This window comes from Mobula hypostoma, chromosome 14, assembly GCF_963921235.1.
Source record: "Mobula hypostoma chromosome 14, sMobHyp1.1, whole genome shotgun sequence".
In the NCBI taxonomy this organism is placed as follows: Eukaryota; Metazoa; Chordata; class Chondrichthyes; order Myliobatiformes; family Myliobatidae; genus Mobula; species Mobula hypostoma.
In genome coordinates, this window is record NC_086110.1 from 51,432,011 (window position 1) to 51,458,534 (window position 26,524).

Genomic DNA, 26,524 nt, shown 5'->3' on the forward strand with positions numbered 1-26,524 from the left:
TCCTCTCCTATCAGGTTTCTTCTTCTTTGACCCTTTACCTTTCCCACCTATCTCCTCTCAGCTTCTTAGTTCATTCCCATCACCCACCTCCACCCACCAATCCCCACCCCCCAGCTTCCCCCTCATCTGTGGAAGGAAAAGAGCCTGTACTTCTTTCCCACCCCCTCCCACCTTTTTATTCTGGCTTCAGGCCCCCTCCTTTACAGTTCTGAAGAAGGCGCTCAGCTCAAAATGTTGATAGTTTACTCCACTCCGTAGCTGCTGCAGACTTGCTGAGTTCTTCCAGCGTTCTGTATGTATGGCATAAACTGAGTCAGTTCTTCTGTTATTCACGTGTCAACTGTAACCTTCAACATCTGGGCACATTTATGAATGGGGCATAAATGAAAGAAAGAAATACTCTCCTCCCCTTCCTCTGGCTTCCTAGAGTAATCTGTGTCCAGCATGGAACTATGACACAGACAGGCTAGATCAGGCTCATTTGAAGATATCTCTGCCCAGTTATCATTAACATATCACCTGCAGGATCAGGGGTCCCAACATACTTGACCACTGTTACACTGCAGTTGGGTATGACCACCATTCCATGGCTAGACTGCATTTTGGGAAATCTGATCACTTAGCAACATCAATTCAAGATTCAATATTTTCCCTCATACATTAAGTGAGTTGTCTTTTATTATCTGGAACCGCCTAGTCTTTCTGCAAATGATTGCTATATTAACTGTTCTGAAGTTCAGAAATTTACTTTATCACCAGTGAATAATCACAGCAATATTCCTTCACCATTATTAATTTTATTGCTGTGTAGGTCTATGTGCTGTTTGTACTTAGTCCTAACTCATCAGAATCACATGAGATTACAGGTAATGATACAATGGTTGCTCTGAGTTTAACAAATTTAATGTGTGGAAATAACTCCCAAACCATTGACATGGGAACATTGATGTTCTTTTATTAACATTTGATACTTCGGTACTTTATACCTTTTTCTGTGGAAAGAATCCATGTGATGTGTATTATGGTGTATGTTACTTTAATGCCTGTTCTCTTCAGTTAACTTTTGATGTCATCTGTGTGTGCTCATTGGATGTTTAATCTCAAATAAAGTTTATCAATTAATGTACGCTGCTATATACCCAAGAAATGCGGAGCTCAAGCATCATTTGTGAGTTATTCGTGAGCCTCTCTGGAACTTGCTGCACTGTTGTTATGACTCAGCAGGTGGTTAGTCACCTGACACAGTCCTGTGCCAGTGAGAAGGTAACGATCATTGCTCGCAAACATAGAAACATCTATAAATATAACTGTCACCAATTTCCATACTCACTTTCAAAGACTCTTCATCTCATGTTCTCGATATTTATTGATTATTTATTTTTGTATTTGTGCAGTTTGTTGTTTTTTGCACATTACTTGAATGCCCAAGTTTGTCTTTCATTTATTCTATCGTTGTTATGATTCTTTTATAGATTCGTTGAGTATGTCCACAAGGAAATTAATCTCAGGGTTGTATATAGTGATATACATGTACTTTGATAATAAATTTACTTTGGACTTTTGAAGTTTGCAGCAGTAACTTTGTTACTTATGTTAATAAAGTAGAGTAACTGAAGCTCTTGATACTGCAATGTTGCCTCAGCTTGACTTGTTAGAAACATCATGTTACCTCCTCCTATATAATCATTGGACTCAGTTCAGTATCATCTTCAAATCTCAGTCATCTTTGCTTTTTTTTAGTCATATCATTCACCAAGAATAGATGGAGAAGTGAGTCAGTTTACGAAAAACAAGAGAGGCGTTAGACAAGGGTGTGTTTTCTCCCCTGATCTATTTAATGTGTACAGTGAAACAATATTACGAAAAATAAGAGACATCTTGGGAATCAAGGTTCGCAGTGAAAACATCAATAATTTCAGATATGCAGATGACACTGTGTTAATTGCAAGTACGGAGGAAGAACTACAAAACTTAATTGACATAATTGTTGAAGAAAGTGCAAAAATGGGTCTATCTATCAATTGCAAAAAGACAGAATTTATGGTGATATCCAAAAAGAAGGAGAATCCTATCTGCAGGCTGAGAATAAATGGGGAAGACATAAAACAAGTACAGAACTGTTGCTACTTAGGAAGCTGGGTGACTTCAGATGGCAGGTGTGACATGGACATCAAAAGAAGAATAGGGATGGCAAAAGACACCTTTATGAGAATGAAGAGTATACTGACCAATACTAAACTAGGCATGGCAACCCGCCTCAAAGTACTGAAATGTTACGTTTATCCAGTTATGTTATATGGCTCAGAATGTTGGACAATATCTAGTAACATGAGGAATCCAATTGAAGCAGCAGAGATGTGTTTTTTGAGGAGGATGCAAAGAATATCATGGACAAAACGAATTTCTAATGAAGATGTCATGAACAGAGCAAACACAAAAAGAGAAATAATGTATGAGATCATGAAAAGGCAACGTAACTTCATTGGACATGTGATTAGGAAAGACGAGTTAGAATGCATGGTAATTATGGGAAAGATTGAAGGGAAGAAAGCAAGATGAAGACAAAGACAAATGATAATGGAGACAGCAGCCAGAGAACTGGAAATGAATAGCAAAGAATTGATCCACTTGACCCGAAACAGGAGTGTGTGGGCCATGACAGTCAAAGCTCAAACTGGGCACGGTACCCGATGATGATGATCATCATCATCATCATTCACTAAGACAAGTAGTTAATGCGAACTTTATGAAGTTTCTCAGACAATAATGCAGCTACAATATCTCCCGAGCATCCCACTCAGCGGTGACATTGTTGCCTGGCACCTGTAAACAAATTCTCATATGCTTTGTCTTGTTGCCTGTTCTGACATTTTCCCTGCTCTAATTTCACTTTTTCTATTATTCTTTCTAAATTAGCAAGAGGTTAGTGGCTTTGCAGTAGTACTACCAATGAATGGTGGGCCTTTCTTCCCTACTCAGACCGATTGACTCCGCTTGCCTTCCCGATCCAATTATTTAAATGACATGGTTGACTATGAGTGACAATCTCCTGGGACCCCTTGGCTCATTTCATTTTCCACTATCAAATTATCCAAATTCAAGCAATCATGTGGGAGAGCGAGTGGGGCTTCAACTTCAATGTGGCTAGGTTTGCCAATATAAAGGCAGAAAATAAAGACAGATGCAAATTCATGGACAACATAGAGATTTTTCACGTGTGACCAAATGGACCTGCCGTCAAAAAGACATGAGTGAGCCAAATTATGTTCAAATGAAAAAAATAATAATTAACTAAATATTCTATTGAAATAACCACATATTTCATTAAATCATTTCTATATTGGATCAAAAGTACCCAAGCTAGAAATAGCTTTCAATCATGCCTGGTATGCATGCCTGGTACGGTTAGAGAGGCAAATACATTAGAAACTTTTAAGAGATGCTTGGATAGGTGCATGGATGTGAGGAAGATGGAGGGATACAGATATTGTTTAGGCAGGAGCGATTAGTTCTTGTTTTTTTTTAAAATTACTTTTTAGTTGGTATAGTACAACATTGTGCTCCAAAGGATCTGTTCTTTGGCTGTACTGTTCTATGTTCTAAATCAGAAGTTGACATCTGTGCAAATTTTTAAATTAAGCTTGGACCCAAAGTAGATTTTGAGGCTAAGTCATTGAATACGTTTAAATCAATGGTTGATAATTTTTTTTGTGTGTGTTAAGGGAATCAAGGGATGTTGATTTAGTGTAGGAAAGTGTTACAGAGGCAAAAGATTAACCATGGCCTTATTGAATAGTGGAACAATCGGCTGTATTTTCTTATCTTTTTCAATTTCGTTTGAAAAATAATTTTCGTTTTATGTCTTTGCTCCAGGAACACTGTCCTGGCTGGATGGTACAAGGGTGACGTATGATAACTGGGCTCCAGCACACCAGCCTTCTCCATCAGCAACATGCGCTCACATTCTGAAGAACTCTATGTACCACTGGAAGAGCACAGACAACTGTGGCCAGGAGCTCCATTTCATTTGTGAATACGGTAAGCAATGTTTCTTTCTGTTTCCTTTCATGATTCTGGGACAGTTTATTGTACAGACAAAATGATCGCTTACTGTTCACAACACTTTGTCTCTTTCTTTTTACCCTCTTGACTAGTGCTCCCGTTTTCCTTGTTTCATTCATTTTTACACTGTTCATCTGTCTATTTCTTTCCTCTACACCTACTTTTCTTCAAAAGTTTTCCCTTTTTTGTTTGGTTTAGATCATCCAACTTACTTCTTTCAAACCAAAACCTCCCTCTATTTATTTCATTCTTTTATTTTACTCATGGTGGTACATTAATGTGGCCTGCATAAAGCATGGCAATGTAAAGTGGATAGCAATGTAAAAGACATCCCTTTGGGCCAGAAATGAGGAGGAATTTCTTTAGCCAGAGGGTGGTGAATCGGTGGAGTTCATTGCCACAGACAGCTGTGGAGGGCAAGACATTGGGTATATTTAAAGGGGAAGTTGATGGGTTTGTGATTATGGTGGCACTGTAGCATAGCGTTTTACAGTGCCAGTGATCCAGGCTCAGGCCCACCTCTGCCTCTAAGGAGTTTGTATTTATCCCCATGACTACACTGGTTTCCTCTGGGTGCTCTGGTTTCCTCCCATGTGTCAAAACGTAAGGGCTGGGGTTAGTGAGTTGTAGGTATGCTATGTTGGTGCCAGAAGCATGGTGACACCCAGTACAATCCTTGGGCTGTGTAGGTCATTGATGTTCCACAGTTTTGGTGTACATGTAACAAATAAAGGTAATCTTTAGTGAAGGTGTTAATGAATACGGGAAGAAGGCAGGAGAATGGGGTTGAGAGGGAAAATAAATTAACCATGACCAAATGACCAAATGGGCTGAAAGGCCGAATTCTGCATTTATGTCTTATAGCTGCAGTTTGGGTGGGAAGGCAGGAGGGGACTGTACGCACTCTCTGTGATGTATGTATGTTGCCCACTACATTAGTAAAACATAGGTGCTCAGGGACTGGGTCTGATAAAGAAATGTTTGAAGATCTGTGCAAATTGATAACAGAAACGTCACCTGAGGACTTGTGGTGGTCCAGTGATCTAAATGAGAAGAATCAGCATGAAAGTATCTTAAGCCAAAAGCATCTCGTCAGTTTCTTTGTCAATTCCCCACGCCTGCATAGAGTAGCTACAGCTGAAGATGACAGATGTAGTTAGAAACTCTTCATATAGGAGGTTCCTTCCTAAAACAAAGGAATTCAGCCACTCTAAGCCATGTTAGAAAGACTATTGGAGCTATTGGGAGATGTGATGGGCAATTTCCAGAACATATTATATTTTGTTTATTTCTAGCAGAATATAATGGACTGAGAGAGGTTGTATTATTGTATCACTGGAAGACTGTGTAGAGCTGACAATTAAGGTTGTGAGTTTACATTTTCTAAAAGTTCAAATTACTGACTTATCTTGTGTGCCGTTACATTTCTGTCAGAGTCCAGCCGAGCTTTTGCCTGCGATCACTTCAATGCTACACTACAGTGCGAGTCTGGGCAGGTGATTCAGATCAACAGTAGTTTTTATGGCCGCAAATCTCTCTCTTTCTGCACCTTGGAGTCTGTAACCCCAACCGAACTTCAAGATTGCAGTTGGATTGATGTAAGAGAAAAAGTGAAAGGTAACTTTTTTTTTACAGTTATCTAAAGACTAAGAACTTTTCAGAATTCTATATTTTGATTGCACTTCTGCTGTGTGGTGTCAGAGGCATTATTGCTCGTTAACTTCCACATAAAGACTTCTGACATTTACACCTTATCTTGCAGTCAACTGCAGATTTCTGCAGCATTCTTGGACTCAGGATCTGGACTTTTTTTGCATGGCTGTATTTTACTGATATTTTACATGTGTTTGCTATCTTGTATGTGCTATGTGTGCTTTGTGCTGTGTGTGACTGTTGGTACTGTGTTTTGCACCTTGGTCTTGGAATAACTCTGTCTTGTTTAGTTATATTCATGTATGGGTGAATGACAATTCAACTTGAATCAAATTGAAATATCTAAACCCAATATCACGGGAATATAAAGAATTGTCATATGTTTCCTCCCCTCACGTTATACAAGTCACTATTTTCTTTGTTGCTCAGGGACTTTTGTTCAATTCTGGGGTCATAGTCAAACAACTCAATCCAAATATGAGTTAACACCCATACCAATGACACAGAGAGAAACACTGAGTGGTTTACCCTTTAGTGCTCTTTACAAACTCAGTCAAGCATTATTAAATCTGGACATTGTTACATGTAAAATTAAGACAAATCTTCCACACAGCAGAGGAAATTTACTGTACAATCAAACTGGTTGATTAGAGGATTGTTAATGTTGGGAAACTGCATGATTATATACTTAAGCAGCAAATATAACCAAAAATATTATATTGTAGGTCAGTGCCATGGATTACAGGCTTGCCAAGTTGGAGCAGATAAGACATCCTTTGGTGATCTTTGTCCAGACCTGGGCAATTACCTTGTTATTGACTATCATTGCAAAGAAGGTAAGAAATGCTACCCCGACATCTCTAATGGTCATATTTTCATCAATATTACTAGAGTTAAATCAGACTGCATGAGATGGATCCTTGCATGTTTGTATGTAATGTCTTTATCTGATGGTGGAAATATTGTGAGTTTGTAGGAGAACCAAAACTTCCTGCAGCAAGGAATCAAATGGCATCAACAGGCGGATGTGGACACTGAAGAAGAGAACACCTTGTCACAGTTCTCAGCCAGATGATTTTTAAAGCAAAACCCCTGTCTTGAGTGTTTTGTCCACAGTGTATAAAAAGTGGCCAAATTAGACCTATGTAGTAATGCCAAAAATGATGCACTCTGTGAAACATTATGCTAAAGCTTATCAAAATCATTCAGAATAGGTAAGTACTACATACTGTTTCTTTGAAGTTATTTGATTTGTTTATTGAGATACAACGTGGCTTCGAGCCGCACTGCCCAGCAACCCCCGATTTAACTCTAGTCTAATCACAGGACAGTTTACAATGAACAACTAACCTACCAACTGCTACGTCTTTGGGCTGTGGGTGGAAACCAGAACACCTGGAGGAAACCCATGCGATCATGGGGAGAATGTATAAGCTCCTTACAGACAGCAACATGAATAATACAGCAAAATTTCTTTCTTCTGCCCGCAGGTGCTCAATCCATCACACTAAGAAGGATAAAAGTAGTAACAATACTTGATGTCCATTTGATATTTTAATTAGGTCTTCATTTGCTTGTTGATGATGTGTATGCAGTCCTGGAAAACATCACGATATCTCAAACGTGGTTGCTGCATCCATACTCTGGGAACCTCACCTGCACATTCGACACTGGCAATGGCTTCATAACCGAACCATATGATCCAGTGCAGTGAGTACTAATTATAAATCTAATTGACAGAAATAAGAGAAATATAAATTAGTGCTATTTTTCTCTTTTAACAACAAGGAGTTTTTCTAAATCATCAATGGATCCATTGTCTCTGTAGCCACATAAACGTGGGATGCAGGTCCTCAGATTAAGTGGATTTAATGACTGTTAGTCCTCTTGATTTCCTCAGTATTTTCTCTTCAGTGATTTTACTTTAAATTTATTACAGCAATGATCCATTACCATTTTTTGGCGTATGTTTAGTGTTCTTCTTAAGCCCATTGCCCCTACTGGGGCATTGGCTGCTAACATCAGCTCATCAGAATCCTTGGTCCTCAGTTGATAGAGAGTTGGTTGGCCCTGTGGTTTCCAATTTCACCACATGACTTCATACATATTCGAGGCAAAGGTCCTTCCTCTCCCAAGCATGAGGCCATTAGAGCTTCTGTTGGTGTTTCTGTAGCTCTGGGTTTTTAAGGGATGGGGTTGTTAGTCCCATGCCCAACCCTCCTCATTTCACTGCTGGGCTGGGGACCGTCCATGCTGAAGTTATGTTTAGGACTCACTGAATTGAAATCAGATACAAAATATTTGTTTAATGCCAGTGTTTTATTGTCAGATCAGATTGGGGGAAATCTAATCTGCGGCAATACTGGTGGCAGCCATTTTTTCAAATTAAACTACTTATTTTTCTGGACATGCTGCTCCATTTGATGATGAACAAATGAAATTAAAATGAAAAGGTGGAGGCAAAATGGCAATGCAAGCCTACTACACAAGGGAGATCAGGACTGAGCTTTTAAAGTTCAAAGTTTAAAGTAAATTTATTATCAAAGTACATACGAGGGTGATTGATAAGTTCGTGGCCTAAAGTAGAAGGAGATGAGTTATACAGCTCTCGTTACATGCACGTGCAGTTCAATGCTTTGCGTGATTATGCAGAAAGTTTGAAGTTAATAACTGATCTCCTTCTACCTTAGGCCATGAACTTATCAATCATCCCTGATGAGTTATTAGCTTCAAATTTTCTGCATAATCACTCAAAGAGTTGAACTGTATGTGCATGTAAAAAGAGCTGTATAACTCAACTCCTTCTACCTTAGGCTATGAACTTATCAATCACCCCTGCTGTGGACACTTTCTGGAGGTCCAAGATCCGTATGCTCCACGACCGCTGGACTAAGTGTGTAAATGTAGGAGGGGACTATGTTGAAAAATAAATGTGCTAGGTTTTCTAAAACTGACCCCTTCTACCTTAGGCCACAAACTTATCAATCACCCCTCGTATATGTCACCATATACAACCCTGAGATTCGTTTTCTTGCAGGCATTCCAGGTAAACACAAAGAAAGACAATAGAATCAGTGAAAGACCACTCCCTACAGGACAGACAAACAACCAATGTGCAAAAGACAACGAACTATGAAAAATGCAAAAAAAGTAAATAATAATATTAAGTAAATAATAAATATTGAGAACATGAGATGAAGAGTCCTTGAAAGTGAGTCCATAAGTTGTGGGAACAGTTCAATGATGGGGTGGGTGAAGTTGGGTGGAGCTGAGTGAAGTTATCCCCTTCTGGTTCGCCAAATGCCCAGAACCCAGAAAATTCTTAAATTTAAAAGAAGTGATCAGTTTCAGCTCTGACTACATTGAAATATTCGAAGCGTTCCCAACTGTCAAAGTGAAGAGACTTCTGCTGAGCTCAATACAAATTGACCAGTCCCACAGAACAAACAGTCTGGAGCAGGAACTCAGCAGGTTGAGCAGCATCTCTGCGGAGAAAGGAATTGTCTACATTGTTGAAACCCCCACCCCACACGAATGTCGAGTTCCTCCACCTGCAAGCTTCAGATTCCAGCATCTGCTGTCCCTTTTGCAGACCAATCCATCGTACTGGAATCTCACCCCTTATTTCTCAGCTCAGGAGTCTCCTTGTTAAGCCCCTGTATTTCGCTAAGATCATTTTGAATTCTTTGAAACTCCAGAGACAAAACAAAAAGGATGTTCTATTCAATCCGGCCTCATGAGACAATGTCCTAATCCCCAGAATCCAAAATACAGAAATAAATCTCCTAAAATCAATCAACTTCAAGACAGAAAAAAATCAACAGAATTACAAACATCATATTTTCTGAGGATTAAAATCAGCAGTAATGCACATTAATCTGTTGCCCATATTTGGTAGCTTGTTTTCTTTGCACATGACTATAACAGCTTTGAAATACTAAAGAGCTATAACAAAAAAATTCTTTGAAAAATGTAATTACTTAACTACTTTTGTAATTATTTCAAGGAACTCGTTCCCCTTACGCTGATTTGCTACGGATTATAACCATAATTTTCTCAATCTTTTTAAAGGTCCACTAGCAACAAGACTTACCAGTATCGGACTGCAGGTCTCTTCACTCTCAATGTCGAATGTACCTCTAGTGAGTGGCATGTGACAGCGCAGAAAATGGTCTCAATCCAACAGCCAATCAATGGTTTTGGAATAATCAAATGCTACAATTTCAATCAATCTGAAGAAACTAATGACTGCACAGTTCCATATGGAGATCCACTGTTGATTCAGCTTGTGGTTGAAGAAGGTGCAGTTTACTTTTCAAGAGCAGTAGAATGAATTTATGTGATTTTTCCCTTTGATACAACCAATAATCTGAGCAGTGTAAGTTATAGTGAAGAGGGAAATCAGGGTAGAATGTTTACATTACTGAATCCTCTGGTGCTCAGCAGGACACCTGGGAATTAAAACTCAATTAATTGACAAATTAGGGACTCATATCTTTTAAGGTTGTTCTAAAACTTGCTGAGTACAGTATCTTTAATTGTTTTAATTTATCTTTAGGAAAAGAAATTTAGTATTCCTGCCACTTTGTAGTCTGAACTACCTTTTCAAAGACTAACAACATATATATATATATATATACACAGTTGAAGTCAGAAGTTTACATACACCTTAGCCAAATACATTTATACTCAGTTTTTCACACTTCCTGACATTTAATCCTAGAAAACATTTCCTGTCTCAGGTCAGTTAGGATCACTACTTTATTTTAAGAATGTGAAATGTCAGAATAATAGTAGAAAGAATGATTTTATCTCAGCTTTTATTTCTTTCATCACTTTCTCAATTGGTCAGAAGTTTACATACACTTTGTTAGTACTTGGTAGCATTGCCTTTAAATTGTTTAACTTGGGTCAAACGTTTTTTGGCAGCCTTCCACAAGCTTCTCACAGTAAACTGCTTGAATTTTGTTCCATTCCTCCAGACAGAACTGGTGCAACTAAGTCAGGTTTGTAGGCCTCCTTGCTCACACACGCTTTTTCAGTTCTGCCCACAAATCTTCTATCGGATTGAGGTCAGGGCTTTGTGATGGCCTCTTCAGTACCTTGACTTTATTGTCCTTAAGCAATTTAGCCACAACTTTGAAAGTATGCTTAGGGTCATTGTCGATTTGGAAGACCCATTTGCAACCAAGCTTTAACTTCCTGGCTGATGTCTTGAGATGTTGCTTCAATATATCCACATAATTTTCCTTCCTCATGATGCCATCTGTTTTGTGAAGTGCACCAGTCCCTCCTGCAGCAAAGCACCCCCACAACATGATACTGCCACCCCCGTGCTTCATGGTTGGGATGGTGTTCTTCGGCTTGCAAGCCTCACCCTTTTTCCTCCAAACATAACGATGGTCATTATGGCCAAACAGTTCAATTTTTGTTTCATCAGACCAGAGGACATTTCTCCAAAAAGTAAGATCTTTGTCCCCATGTGCACTTGCAAACTGTAGTCTGGCTTTTTAATGGTGGTTTTGGAGCAGTGGCTTCTTCCTTGCTGAGCAGCCTTTCAGGTTATGTCGATATAGGACTTGTTTTACTGTGGATATAGATACTTGTCTATCTGTTTCCTCCAGCATCTTCACAAGGTCCTTTGCTGTTGTTCTGGGATTGATTTGCACTTTTTGCGCCAAAGTACATTCATCTCTAGGAGACAGAATGCGTCTCCTTCCTGAGCGATATGACGGCTGTGTGCTCCCATGGTGTTTTTACTTGTGTACTATTGTTTGTACAGATGAACGTGGTACCTTCAGGCATTTGGAACTTGCTCCCAAGGATGAACCAGACCTGACATCATTTTCTGTCCTCAATCCAATAGAAGATTTGTGGGCAGAACTGAAAAAGTGTGTGCGAGCAAGGAGGCCTACAAACCTGACTCAGTTACACCAGTTCTGTCTGGAGGAATGGAACAAACTTCCAGCAAGTTACTGTGAGAAGCTTGTGGAAGGCTACCCAAAACGTTTGACCCAAGTTAAACAATTTAAAGGCAATGCTACCAAATACTAACAAAGTTTATGTAAACTTCTGACCCACTAGGAAGGTGATGAAAAAAAAAGCTGAAATAAATCATGCTCTCTACTATTATTCTGACATTTCATTCTTAAAATAGTGATCCTAACTGACCTAAGACAGGAAATGTTTTCTACGATTAAATATCAGGAATTGTGATAAACTGAGTATAAATGTATTTGGCTAAGGTGTATGTAAACTTCTGACTTCAACTGTATATAGGATCTTGGCAATTGTAGGGATGACTTACAGCGGACTGAAAAGCTTGAGCATATAGACATTAAGAAAGAGGATGTGCTGGAGCTTTTGGAAAGCATCAAGTTGGATAAGTCACCTGGACCGGACGAGAAGGACCCCAGAGGAGATGCCAGTGCAGAGGAGATGCCAGGGGTAAGTTTTTTACATAGAGAGTAGTGAGGGCATGGAATGGGCTGCCAGCGACAGTGGTGGAGGCGGATACGATAGGGTCTTTTAAGAGATTCCTGGACAGGTATATGGAGCTTAGAAAAATAGAGGGCTATGGGTAAACCTTGGTAATTTCTAAAGTAAGTACATGTTCGGCACAGCATTGTGGCTTGAAGGGCCTGTATTGTGCTGTAGGTTTTCTACGTTTCTATGTTTCTAATATATATATATTAGAAACATAGAAACATATATATACTGATTATGATATATATATATATATATACTGATTATGTTCTGTAATTCCAAAACATAAAAGTATTTTGAAGAAAAAGACAGGAGCCCAAGAGATGTGAGTCTTAGTTTGTTCTTTACGTTAAGCAAAGTATACATATCACGTGGTAGTGTCATGACGTACCCAATTCACTTATTTTTACACATCATCTGTAATGAATTATTTACATGAACAGGAATGCTTAATCAAACAATATATTTACAATTAATACTACTGAAATATTATATACACAACAATCAGCAGAGCAGATAAGGGAGCAACTGTAGAAAGAGAAACAGACTTAATGTTTCAGTTCAATAACCCTTCATCAGATTTGGGAAAAAGATGAAAAAACAACTTAATATTCAGTTGCTGTGAAAGAAGGAGACAAATGGATATCTCCTTAAAGGAGAGGTCAGGATTGCTCTGGGGACAAGCTATAAATCAGGCTAGGTGGTTGATGAATTAATGGGCAACAGTCAGGGAGTGGGAGCATGGCGTTTTGCCCATAAAAGCTGTGAAATGAGGGCAATTAGTAAGTGTGAATTTAGGCGATAGAACATTCATTGTACGACACAGGGCTGCAGAACATGGTGATCAATCGGTCTGTGCTAATGCAACGTTGACTGTATACTCTTCTCCATAGATGCGACTTGGCTTGCTGAGTTCCTCCAGTATTTTGTGGGTATTGCAGAGGATGTGGGAAGTCTGCATAGCTTGACAGCCCTGTCCAGATTAAATAATAATCCGACCTATTTTTCATTTCAAAATGAGTCTGGCAGATGGAGTACAATGTCGGTAAATGCAAGGTCACCCACTTTGAAATGAGAAATAGAAGATCAGATCATTATTTAAATGGTGAAAGAATGCAGCATGCTGTTGTGCAAAGGGACATGAGAGTGTTTGAGAATCGCAGCTATGTTGGATTGCAGGTGCAAAAGGTTATCAAGAAGGCGAATGGAATGTTAGCCATCATTGAATTTACGAGCCGAGAGATTATAATGGGTACTGGTGAGGCTGCATCTAGAGTACTGAATGCAATTGTAGTCTTTTATTTCAGTAAAGATACTGTATATTGGATTTGGATGTAGTTCAGGGGAAGTTCACCAGGTTGAGACGAGGCAATTAGCCTATGGGAAGAGATTGAGTTATTTGGGACTATAGTTGCTGGAATTCAGAAGAATAAGAGTGAATCTTACTGAAACATTTAAAACTATGAAAGGAAGCGATAAGATAGAGACAGTAAAGTTGTTTGCACAGCTAGGTGAGATTAGAACTCAATCCGAAAGTCAAAATCCTCTAGTACTGCACTGGACTGTCAAGTTGGATCTTTAAATTAAGGTTGCTGGAATGTCATTTGACCCTTTAGCTTTTAATTCCAAGTTGGGAGTTCTACCAATGAGCTAGCAGGGTTTGAACTGAAGAGGAACAAATAAGGTCCATGTCACATAAAGATTAAAGATCTAAAGATTAGCTTTATTTGTCACATATAAACTGAACCATGCAGTGAAGTGCATTGTTTGCCTCAAATCAAATCAGCAAGGATCGTCCTTGGCAGCCCACAAGTGTCAGCACTCTTCCAGCGCCAACATAGCATACCACCAACTTAATATCCCTAAACATATGTCTTTGGGTGTGGGAGGAAACTAGAGCACCCAGAGGAAAGCTACATAGTCACAGGGAGGACATTCCAAACTCCTTATAGACAGCAATAGGAATCAAACCCTGATCTTACAGCTGGCACTGTAAACTGTTGCTGTAATTGCTATGCTGTATGCCAAGATCCAGGCAGGTTGGCTTGCTGTGGGGCATTTGAAATTATTAGTCTAGACTTCTAGATTACTGATTCAGTGACCTTAGCAACAATGCCACCCAGGTTCCTTAAGGTTGTTATGGCCAGGGGTGGTAGTGAGGATAAACTCCCACTACCTATTAAATGCTCCAAATGGCATGTGTCTCAAATAGCCGCTGACAACCAAGACCAGCTCCTGGGTAGAATAGGTTACAGGGGAAATGAATGAGGGAATGCTATTGTTCTTTGAGATATTCTTGACTTAATAAGCTGAAATGGACTCCTGTGTTATGAAAAGCAGAACGTGTGCAATGTTATTGAAAAGTAGGAGTATACACGTATATTTTTTCTTTCACAGGTACAAATGTGACCTATGTAATGTCAGCTGGAGCAGTCACCATTCACACCATTACCACATCTCAAGGATTTATTCCTCAGAATGTCACGCTGGATAGTGCTATTCAACAAATGATAGGTCCAGGCACCCATCAGATCACCGTTCTAGCAAAGAATAACGTGACCTCTCGAGAGGTATCTCAGAATATAACTGTTCAATTCGTGGAACCAATCAGAGGTTTGAAGGCTTCAGTAAACTCTGCTGTTTTGGAGCTGGGAAGTGATTTGACTATAAACATTTCTGTGTCTCATGGAGCCCCAGTTGAGCTACAGTTTGAATTTATTGGTCCTAACGAGACCTTTTCTGAAGCCATTGATAATCCTGATGGCAATCTTGGAGCCTACAGCCTTCTAATGAATTCTGAAGGTAGCTCACTTTTTTTAGCTGAATAATATAAAATTTACTGACCTTTTAACTACAGTTGATTCTGCAATTATGATATAAATCAGGATTGATTTGGATCATGAAATCAAGACAGTAACATATATTTAAACAGGAAAATTTATGAAAAAAATAACAGTTCAAACTAGGACTATTGTTCTGTCTGCATGAAATCGCAAAACTTTTGTCATAAATTATGTCACTAGTCCAAAGGGTAAGATTGGAAACACAAAGGAAGTTATGTATGACCCAATAATACTGTACTGTTCTCTGAAATTTCTGCCAGAGACCAGGAGACTTCAATTCATTGCCATAAATTCTAATATATTATTATTAGAATGATTTTGATTGACTAATTCTTCTCCTGTGTTCCTGAAGAAAATACTTATCAATCTTCAATTGTTCATTCACCATTGTATTGGTTGTGAAATCTAGAAATCATGAGAGATAGTGACCCCATTTATAATGACTGTCCCTTTGGCTTCTGTGTACAGGTACTTTTCTGGTTAGAGGAAAAGCTGTCAATGCTCTTTCTAGCATCAGCTTTAATATTGGGAACATCACTGTTGTGGCAAATATATCATCTCTGAAACCACATGATATTGATGATCAAGGTAAGTACTCAAATTTTTTAATGTCTATAACTAACGTTACAATATGCAACAAATTTTGACTTCCTTCTGTTTTTGGGCAGCCTGCATGAAAACCAATAAGCTATAGGATTATGACTCCACCCTCTTCATATTTAGTAAGTGTAAACGGGAAAGAGCTGGATTTAAAATCCCGATTGCAAATATAAGTCCAACTCCAAAGTTTCGGTCAGGTTAAAAGGGATATATTTGTATTGCAGCCTTCAGAATATCATAAGGTATTTTACAACAACAGTGAACTGCTCTGTTGAAGTGTAGTTTCAGGCAGCACGGTGGCCTAACAGTCAGCACAATACTTGAGATCACCAGTTCCATTTCTGCCGCAGTCTGTAAGGAGTAAATGTGTTCTCCCTGTGACCGTGTGGGTCTCCTCCAGGTGCTCCAGCATTCAAAAGATATCTGGTTAGGGTTATTAAGTTGTAGGCATGCTACGTTGGCGCAAGAAGCACGTGGACACTTGTGCGCTGCTGATTTGACTTGACGCAAACAATGTATTTCACTGCGCATATTTAAACCCTGTTAAAATGTATCTGACAGAATTTCCCACCCTCCACTATTTATGCTGCTCTCACCCACGTCTCCTCCATTTCCCAAACATCCACGCTCGCCCCATTTTCCCACTGCTGTGACAGTGATGGAGTTCCTCTTGTCCTTACCTACCACCTCATCAGCCTCCATGTCCAAGACATCATGCTCCGCCATCTCCAAAGGGATCCTACCACTAAACATATCTTTACGTCCCCCAACACCCCCCCAACCCCCCGCTTTCCACAGGGATTGCTCCCTCTGTGATTCTCCTGCCCATTCTTCACTCCCCACTAATCTCCCTCCTAGGACTTACCTTTGCAAGCCACCAAAGTGCTACACCCATACTCCTCTTCCCTCACCTCCATTCAAGGCCCCAAACAATCCTTCCAGGTGAGGCAACACTTCACCTGCGAATCTATTGTGTCTGGTGCTCCTGACTCAGCCTCCTCTACATTGGTAAGACCCGTTGTAAATTGGGGACCGCTTCATCAAGAACCTCCACTCCATCCGCCAAAAGTGGAATTTACCGGTGGCCGAATGTGTTAATTCCGATTCCCATTCCCATTCTGACATGTCGGTCCATGCCCTCCTCATGTGCCAAAATAAGGCCACCTCAGGGTGGAGGAGCAACACCTTATATTCCATCTGGGTAGACTCCAACCTGATGGCATGAATATTGATTTCTCCTTCCAGTAAAAAAAACTCCCCCCCCCAAACCCCCACCCCCTTTCCTCTATTTCCCACTCTGACCTTTCACCTCTTCTGACCTACGCATGTATCACTTCCCTCTGGTGCTCCTCCACCTTCCCTTTCTCCCTATGGTGCACTCGCCTCTCCCAACAGATTCCTTAATCTCCAGCCTTGACCTTTCCCACCCAGCTGACTTCACCTATCATCTTCCAGCTAGCCTCCTCCTCCTGACCCCACCTTTTTATTCTGGTGTCTTCCCCCTTCCTTTTCAGTCCTGAAGAAGCGTCTTGGCCCAAAACATTGACTGTTTATTCATTTTCACTGATGCTGCCTGACCTACATTTTGTGTGTGTTGCTTTGAATTTCTAGCATCTGCAGAGTTTCTCATGTTTATGTATTTCATTGCACTTTTCAATTTACATGTGTCAAATAAAGCTAACCTTTACTCGTTGAAAATCTTCAATTTCACTTTTAAAATGTAGGCAATGAAGCTGCTGATTTGTGGACAGAAGCTCCCACAATCTTTAACTGTATCTAACACAAACTGTTTGTAACTTGTTAATCATTTAACAAATATAGAACTAGTGATGTGGCCTTTTGCTGTTATGCAGCAAAAATCTGGAATACTTTACCGAATGAGATATGCCAGGCTAGTATTGTGGAACATTTCAAAACACTTATGGAAATCTACTTTTTTTAATTTGGCCTTTTAATAGGATTACTTAATTCCTGTTGATGTTGGTTATATTTATATAATTTCATATGTTCGATTACATTTTATTCTGTATAATGTTGGTCCTTATGATTTTTAACTTTTTTGTGTTTTTATGATTATATTGTTTTACCTTTACAATCTATGTCAAGTACTTTGAGTCTGCATCTTAATGTATGAAAGGTGCTATGTAAATAAAGTTATTAATATTTAATTATTACAACAATTAGGATAATTCTTTCTCATATGAATTGTGTAATAATAATATCTTTGTTTTTAAGTGGTACTGAATCAGAAATAAACATGGATCTATTACTAACTCTGCTTTTCCTGTGGGTGAGATAACATTTGGCTTGTGGTGGAAGGCCTTAGCTGCTAAGTACAAGTCATTGGGAATGACGAAGGAGGTTGGAGTGAGCTCAGAGAATGAATGATGTGATGATGGGGGTGGAGTCTGAATAACCAGTGAATCATGCAGTGAGATTTATTTTACGTCTCCATGCATTTCCAATTTCACTGTGATCATAATGTTTTACTGAAAGAATCTGCATGAAATGCACTTTTATTCTATGGAGGACAAGGAGTTTATTTTTCCCCTGCCTCATCTGGGAATGAGAAGCCTTTCCACAATGCTTAGTAATGTCCATCTCTTGCTAGCCTAGTTGACAATGCTTCATACAATGGTAATATCTTCTGTTTTATGAAACAAAGTGAGACTACCATAAAATAATGTATTGATAACTACTTCACTTTCTTTTATACAGTTTGTTGAGTAATAAATTATCCTGTTTTTTAAATGAATATGATTTATAACAATATTGTTCTTTACATTTCATATTTTCTCCATCCAGAGCAGAAACTGAGTGCACACCATTCAATGTCCATCTACATTCTTTCTTAGTTTGTGTCTTTTGTAATTTATTAAAATTTCCCATGCATTAGCCGAATCTGGAATCCATGATCTAGGAAGAAGTTTCATCCATGATCGAGATGAGGAGCAATTTCTTTCACCAGAGAGTGGTGAATCTGTGGAATTTGTTGCTACAGGCAGCTGCGGAGGCCAAGTCTTCATATATATTTAAGTCAGAGTCGATAGATTTTTGATTGGTCAGGGCATGAAGGGATGCGTGGGGCAAAGCGGGAGATTAGGGCTGAGAGGAAAAATGGATCCGCCATGATGAGATGGTGGAGCAGACTCAATGGGCCCAATTGGCCTAATTCTGCTCCTATATCTTATGGTCTTATGGCCTTATGATCTAATTGAAAGTTAAAACAGGCTTGAGGGGCCAAATGGAGAAATAACTGTTCACCCCTATCATCTGCCCGGGATCCACCCTCCCTCAACCCCCACCTCAAATTCTGAACATTATTCATAAATTTAGAAATAACAGTTGAATTCATGAATGATTTTGTCTAACGTACAGATGAAGGAGAGAATTGTTTGAGTTACTATGTGCAACAAAATACAGCTAAATTATTTTTCAGTACAGATTATTTCTGCTCCTTCTGTTTGCCCTTGCTAGTGGAGAACACAGATCACACGGTTAGTACTGTTACCAGTGAATGAAACTCCACACTGGGCAGGGGCTGATGAAACAGTTTTATTACAACCAGACTAACCTCTGCCTCTTAAGTATGTAAAAAAACATGAGAAAAGATCAACTTTTGCTGAGAAATCTCTTTGCTTCCTTCATTTGTGCTTCAGCAGAGACCTTACACAGTAAAACCAAGGACGGAGCTGAAATCTCTTCACCACAAGTAAGCAATTAAAAATTAAAATTCAGTTTGTAATTACTTGAAAATCATAAGAATGAAACTTGCCTTTTTCTCCTGTTCCCCACTGTATATGGAAAGTTGCAAGTGTTCACCTGTGGAACCTGTCGCAGATGAAATTGCTGACATAATCACAAGTTGTCTTTATAAATCTTAATTAGTTTAGTTTGTAAAGATAAAAATGTATTTTTACCCGGTATGTTTCATAGCTTTAGGTGCACCACAGGATAATAACTCACATTATAGCAGATCATTGCATGACTGCCAGGAGAGTTTTTTAAGGTAGAACGTGGTACGTGGTAAACCACTGACACTACACGATATGGTTCTGAATTTCTCCACAATCACTGCCATAGACCAGGATGTTGATGGAGTTGCACTGTAGGAGCAGTGGAGCACCAGCGAAGCTCCATGACCACAGGGCCCCTCAGAGTTGCCGTTCAAGTTGACAGGGTGGTGAAGCAGCATATGGTTTGTAGGCTTTCATTAGTCGGGAGGATTGATTTCAGGAATCAGAATCAGGTTGATTATCACTGGCATGTGATGTGAAATTTGTTAACTTAGCACCATCAGTTCAATGCAATATATAATCTAGCGAGAAAAGAAAAAAAAAATTTAAAATAATAATAATAAGTAAACAAGTAAGTCAATTACATATATTGAATAGATTTTTTTTTAAATGTGCAAAAACAGAAATACTGTATATTTAAAAAGAGTGAGGTAGTGTCCAAAGATTCAATGTTCATTTAGGAATCGGATGGCAGAGAGGAAGAAGCTGTTCCTGAATCACTGAGTGTGTGCCTTCAGGCTTCTGTATCTCCTATCTGATGGTAACAGTGAGAAAAGGGCATGCTGAGGGTGTTGGAGGTCCTTAATAATGAACGCTGCCTTTCTGAGACACTGCTCCCTATAGATGTCCTGGATACTTCGTAGGCTAGTACCCAAGATGGAGCTGACTAGATTTGCAACCTTCTGCAGCTTCATTTGGTCCTGTGCAGTAGCCCTTCCATACCAGACAGTGATGCAGCCGGTCAGGATGCTCTCCACGTTACAACTATAGAAGCTTTTGAGTGTATTTGTTGACATGCCAAATCTCTTCAAACTTCTAATAAAGTTTAGCCACTGTCTTGCCTTCGATATATTGGGACCAGGTTAGATCCTCAGAGATCTTGACACCCAGGAACTTGAAGCTGCTCACTCTCTCCATTTCTGATCCCTCTATGAGGATTGGTATGTATTCCTTCATCTTACCCTTCCAGAAGTCCACAATCGGCTCTTTTGACTTACTGACGTTGAGTGCCAGGTTGTTGCTGCAGCACCACTCCACTAGTTGGCGTATCTCACTCCTGTACGCCCTCTCGTCACCACCTGAGATTCTACCAACAATGGTTGTATCGTCAGCAAATTTATAGATGATATTTGAGCTGCAAGCTAATGTTGCAGAGGAGATTTACCAGAACGTTGCCTCAATTAGAGAGCATGTGTAATGAAGGTAGGTTGAGGAAGCTCAGGCTTTTCTCTTTGGAGAGAAGGAGGGTGAGAGGCGACTTGATAGAGGTGTACAAGTTGATAAGAGGCATGGATCGAGTGGATAGCCAATGACTTTTTCCAGGGCAAACATGGTTAATACCGGGGGGGGGGGGAATTTTAAAAGTGATTGGAGAATAGAATAGGGGAGGATAGCAGAAGTAGGTTTTTCTTTACACAGAGAGTGGTGAGTGTTTGGTATGCCCCGCCAGGGGTGGTACTTGAGGATGATTAGAGGCATTTAAGAAACTCTTAGATAGGCACATGCATGATAGAAAAATGGAGAGTCATGTAGGAGGGAAGAGTTAGATTGATCTTAGAGTGAGGTAAAAGGGTGCAGCAACGCTGTCGGCTGAAGAGCCTGTACTGTGCTCTGTAGTGTTCTATGTTCTATGTAATTTCAGAACCGTATTTCCTCAAATTAAATGCTCACTTATCAATCATTATTCACTAATTTATCAACTTAACGAAACAATTTAGCAATTTGACCAAAGCCAAAGCCTTTCTTCTTTTGTTGTTCTTTCAGTTCCTTCCAAAGAGAGAAACCATTGAAACGTGGCAAACAAGCTCACTTCAAGCCAAGATTACAGGTAGCCACCTGGAGGCAGCAAGTCCATTTTCTCAGCTCGTTCTGAGCGGGAGGAAATCAAGGAACAGTGATGTGCGTGACCAGGATGAATTGTTGTTCCATTGGTCATGTGGTATGTTATTAAATCATCTGAAACTTTACCTTTAGTCAAAGCATTTTAAATATTGTCCTTCACTTTTCATATTTTCTCCATCCAGAGCAGATACTGAGCGCATACCAATTATTTTCCATCTACATTCTTTATTTATGCGTATCTTTCATAATTTATTAAAAATTCCTGTTAAAGTGTCCAACATGACTTTTCTTTCATAAATCATTTATTTTTACGAAATCAATGCTTTCATAACTTTCTCTTTGGTAATTAACTCCAGAAAGTGACAATTGCAGTTATATACCTCACTCTCAACTACCTTTTAAAATAATGCACCGCCTTTGCCCATTTCAAAGTTTCAAAGGTTCAACGTTTCACTTATTATCAAAGTATGTATGCAGTATACAACTCTGAGGTTTGTCTTCTCCAGATAGCCATGAAACAAAGAAAACCATGGAGGTCATTCAAAGAAAAACATTACCCCCCCCGAAAAAAAAACAAATCTCACAAAGGGCAACATGATCATCAACCCCTCCCCACCCCATGAAAAAAAACTAACAGATAGCGTCAAATGGCAAGAAGAACATCATACCCCAAGCCCCAAACCCACTTCCTCGCACAAAAAAAACTAGCAAATCATGCCAAACAGCAACAATAATATCAACCCCCTCCCTCACACAAAAAAAACTTAATTCTCATCCCCTTCCATCAGAGGAAGAACATAGACCTGAAGATGGGAGAAAGAGTGGGGCGCAGTGGTGTTAAGAGACGAATCAAATTGGATGGATCTCAAAGTCTGGGGATAAATTTTAATTGTCCAGACATCTGTATGACAGAATGCACAGACCAACGACCTGAAATCAATTGCTGTACAATCTATTTTGAGAGGCCAGGCTTATTTAAGGAAAGAGTAAGGCTTGCTTGCACTTATCTTTTCCCTTTCCTAACCCTGAGCACCTGAATCACTTGCAGCTAATCAATAATGCTTGATTGCAATTGTAATATGAGATATAGATGGTCAACTGGCACACAACACAATCTCATTAACAACAATAGAACATGGAATTTACAACAGTCAGCTCAGAAAAAAGTCCCTTCAGTTCATACTGTTGGGTTGAGTCAAATGCTCAACTAAATTAATCTCTTCTGCCTATGCAATGTCCATATTCTTCAATGAGCTAAATGGCCTAATTCTGTTCTTATGTCTAATGGTCTTCCATTTCCTGCACGTTCATGTGCCAATCTGAGTGCATCTTTTATTAAAAATCTTTTAAATTCAATGTTCAAACTTGATTACATAGAGTAATATCTACCCTTCCCCCCGATACATACCCCTACCTAAAAGAAAAGAAATAAGATAAAGAAAAGAAAGAAAGACTGCCTGGATATTGGAAGGTCTCCACGTGCTCCAGGGGATTTGAAATAAATTTAATATATGTATTTGTTTCTTTCCCCAAAGGACCAGCATCTTTATCATTGGAGCAACTATATATACAATCCTATCTTTTGTAAATAAGGGCGCCAAATATTCAAAAATGTATCATATTTATTCCTTAAATTATAAGTATTTTTTTTCAAGTGGAATACAGCTAAAAATTTCATTATTCCAATGATCCATACTTAAATACGAATCCGATTTCCAAGTAACCGCAATAGCCTTTTTGGCTACTGCCAATGCAATTTTTATAAATTCTTCCTGATATTTGTTTAAGTTTCGGTTTTATCCCTTCAATGTCACCTAATAAAAATAATATTGGGTTGTGTGGAAGTTGAGTTCCAATAAATGAGAGCATCTTGAAGGACTCTGATGTAGTTGCCTACACTACAACCCAGACAGCACGTTCCAGGCAACCACCACATGCTTTGTTTTTTAAAAAAGAGCTGCCTTTTTGTATTAGGCATTTCAACCCTATGCCTCTCATAATCTTATCAACTTCTACCATATTCCTCCTCAGCCTCTGCTGCTCCAGAGAAAACCATCCCAGCTGGGACCAGTTGATTTGGACATCTCTGGATTGAAATAGTGCATTATTGGGTATTATGAAAATAAGTCATGGTTATTTCAAGTTTTGGGTAGTCTCATCAAAATGAAGGGCACTTGAAGTTGTAACTTTTATCATAGTCCGCAGAAGTTTATAAGAATCAGAATCAGGTTTTATATCACATGGCATACGGCCGTGAATTGTTGATGTTTTGCTGCAGCAGGTACGTTGCAATACATAATAATAAAACTAAATTACAATAAAGTATATATGAAAAATAAATTTAACAAGTAGTGCAAAAAGGGAGGGGGAAAATAGTGAGGTAGTGTTCGTGGGTTCATTGTCCATTCAGAAATCTGATGGCAGAGGGGAAGAAGCTCTTCCTGAAACGCTGTGTGTGTGTCTTCAGCTTCCTGTACCTCCTCCTTGATGGCCGCAATGAGAAGCGGGCAGGTCCTGAGTGATGGAGGTCCTTTATGGGGATCCTTAATGATCGATGTCACTTCCACTTTAAAGATTTATTCCACCTATCAGAGAAGGGTCTGGGCAAAGGATCTCTATTTTCCCTCCTTCCTCCTCCTTCCACTTAATATAATTCATCTTTCTCCACCCCTTCCATTCCCTTCCTGCCATCTTGCTTTCTAATTTACTTCCTCTTTTTTTTTTAGTTTTCTGGGTTCTAGGCCTCTCTGAACTGCTGCCATACAACAGCACCTGGATTTCTTTGTAATGACCTCTTGACTGGAGCAGGTTTGACGTTCCCCATGGTCGCTGAGCACAAAGAACATGAATCTCATTCGTACCTTTCTACAGACGCCTCCCCAAGATTTCCTTACTGTGAGGATTCACCCTACTTTTTCCACCAATACAGCATCCGTTCATTCAAGGGCAACACCCCCCAACAGCTTGAAGATAATGCTTGCTGTGCAAAGTGTTCTTTCAGGAGTCAGTCATGTAGCACCAAGAGTAGGCCCCTTGGCCAGCTGGTCCATGCCAACCAAGATGCTCATTCAAGCTAATCCTGTCTGTCTCCAATGGGCCCAAAATCATCTGAGCCTCTTTTTTTTTATCCATGAACCTGTCCAACAGTTTTTATTTAAGCTGTTTTTGTATCTGCCTCAATTACTTCATCTCGTAGCTCATTCCATATATATGGATATTTACCGTCTCCATATGTACGAGGGGTGATTGATAAGTTCATGGCCTAAGGTAGAAGGAGTCAATTTTAGAAAACCTAGCACATTTATTTTTCAACATAGTCCCCTCCTACATGTACACACTTAGTCCAACGGTCATGGCGCATACGGATCCCTTCTTTGTAGAAGTGGTCCACAGCAGGGGTAATTGATAAGTTTGTGGCCTAAGGTAGAAGGAGATGAGTTATTAACTTCAAACTTTCTGCATTATCACTCAAAGAGTTGAACTGCACGTGCATGTAACAAGAGCGTCTTGGACCTCCAGGTGGTCCACAGCAGGGGTGATTGATAAGTTCGTGGCCTACAGTAGACGGCGATAAGTTATACAACTCTCATTACATGCTCGTGTAGTTTAACTCTGAGTGAAAATGCAGGAAGTTTGAAGTTAATAGCTCATGTCCTTCTATCTTAGGCCACGAACTTATCAATCACCCCTGCTGTGGACCACTTCTGGAGGTCCAAGACGCTGACTTCTACAAAGAAGGGATCCATATGCTCCATGACCACTGGACTAAGTGTGTAAATGTAGGAAAAATAAATGTGCTAGGTTTTCTAAAATTGACTCCTTCTACCTTAAGCCACAAACTTATCAATCACCCCTCGTAAAAAAGATGCCCCTCAAGTTCCTATTAAACTTTTCCCCTCTCACCTTGTGAGCTGGTTTCAGGGATCTCACTTCCTGTGCTAAATTGAATTGACTTTATTACTTACATCCTTCACATACACGATGAGTAAAAATCTTTATGTTACATCTCCGTCTAAATGTGCAATGTGCAATTTATAGTAATTTGAAATAAATAGTACGTACAACAGGACAGTCAATATGACATAGAAATACAACTTTATCAGTGTGAATTAATCAGTCTGATGGCCTGGTGGAAGAAGCTGTCCCGGAGCCTGTTGGCCCTGGCTTTTATGTTGCGGTACCGTTTCCCGGATGGTAGCAGCTGGAACAGTTTGTGGTTGGGGTGACTTGGGTCCCCAATGATCCTTTGGGCCCTTTTTAACATGAATGCCAGCATCCATGAGATCTAGTAACACAACACTAGAGAACATTGTGCTGAAACTGCAAGTCTCCATTTCTTTTTTATGTTACTAATTTTTTATTGTAACACCAACAAATCACATTCAATACAACTAGTTGCCAATTCTGTTAGTTCTGTAAGAGTACTGATAACCTTCCCCCACAAATCAAAAACCCCTGGACATTCCCATACAACATTTATAATGGCTCCACGGGGGCAAAATGTGCCATAAGGGTCAGGAACCAGTCCGATTTGATGTCTAATTCTCGGTGTTAAGTATGCTCTATGACAAAATTTCAAGTGTATATACCAATGATTTGGGTTTTTCAAAGCACCGGCAGCATTATCCCAAATCGCATCCCAGTCTAAGTCTTGTCCCAATTCAGATATGTCCCTATCCCAAGCTTACATTCCCGATGTGGGCATATATTTCTGGGAGTTTAATTTATCATAGATACATGACACTATCTGTCCTGGAGCACTCTGTATCCAACTTAAAATGGGATGGTCCTTTAAATCAATATAATATCTCAATATTATATTGAGATACCAGTTCTTGAAAGCAAAGGATAGTACTTCCCCCATTAATTTCTTGAAGAGTAATAATACCTTTATCCTCCAAGTTCTGTTAGTGAATGGTTTCCCCCCAGATAGAAAATGATTATTGTTCCATAATGGAGACGTTTTGCACCATACTCTTAAATTTTAGGAATTTTTCTGCTGCTCTAAACACTTGTAGTATA

The 26,524-nt window shown here is 39.4% G+C and overlaps 2 protein-coding genes across 4 annotated transcripts in view; both read left to right on the forward strand.

Moving 5' to 3' along the window:
- LOC134356390 (polycystin-1-like protein 2) overlaps positions 1–10,048 on the forward strand; it is a 28,774-nt gene extending 18,726 nt beyond the window's left edge. The window contains exons 4-8 of the mRNA XM_063067325.1: positions 3,874–4,038; positions 5,497–5,679; positions 6,441–6,551; positions 7,278–7,425; positions 9,787–10,048. Coding sequence (XP_062923395.1) covers positions 3,874–4,038; positions 5,497–5,679; positions 6,441–6,551; positions 7,278–7,425; positions 9,787–10,048 — 869 coding nt within the window. The remainder of the gene's footprint in view (positions 1–3,873; positions 4,039–5,496; positions 5,680–6,440; positions 6,552–7,277; positions 7,426–9,786) is intronic.
- Positions 10,035–26,524, forward strand: part of pkd1l2a (polycystic kidney disease 1 like 2a) — a 100,346-nt gene continuing 83,856 nt past the window's right edge. For 2 of the 3 annotated variants that reach the window (XM_063067122.1, XM_063067123.1), the window contains exons 1-5: positions 10,035–10,093; positions 14,599–15,003; positions 15,513–15,632; positions 19,304–19,356; positions 21,425–21,599. In XM_063067122.1, the coding sequence (XP_062923192.1) occupies positions 14,619–15,003; positions 15,513–15,632; positions 19,304–19,356; positions 21,425–21,599 (733 nt within the window). In that variant the 5' untranslated portion in view covers positions 10,035–10,093; positions 14,599–14,618. Of the gene's footprint in view, positions 10,094–14,598; positions 15,004–15,512; positions 15,633–17,512; positions 17,536–19,303; positions 19,357–21,424; positions 21,600–26,524 lie in introns of those variants that run through there. The other variant, XM_063067124.1, reaches the window with a different exon arrangement.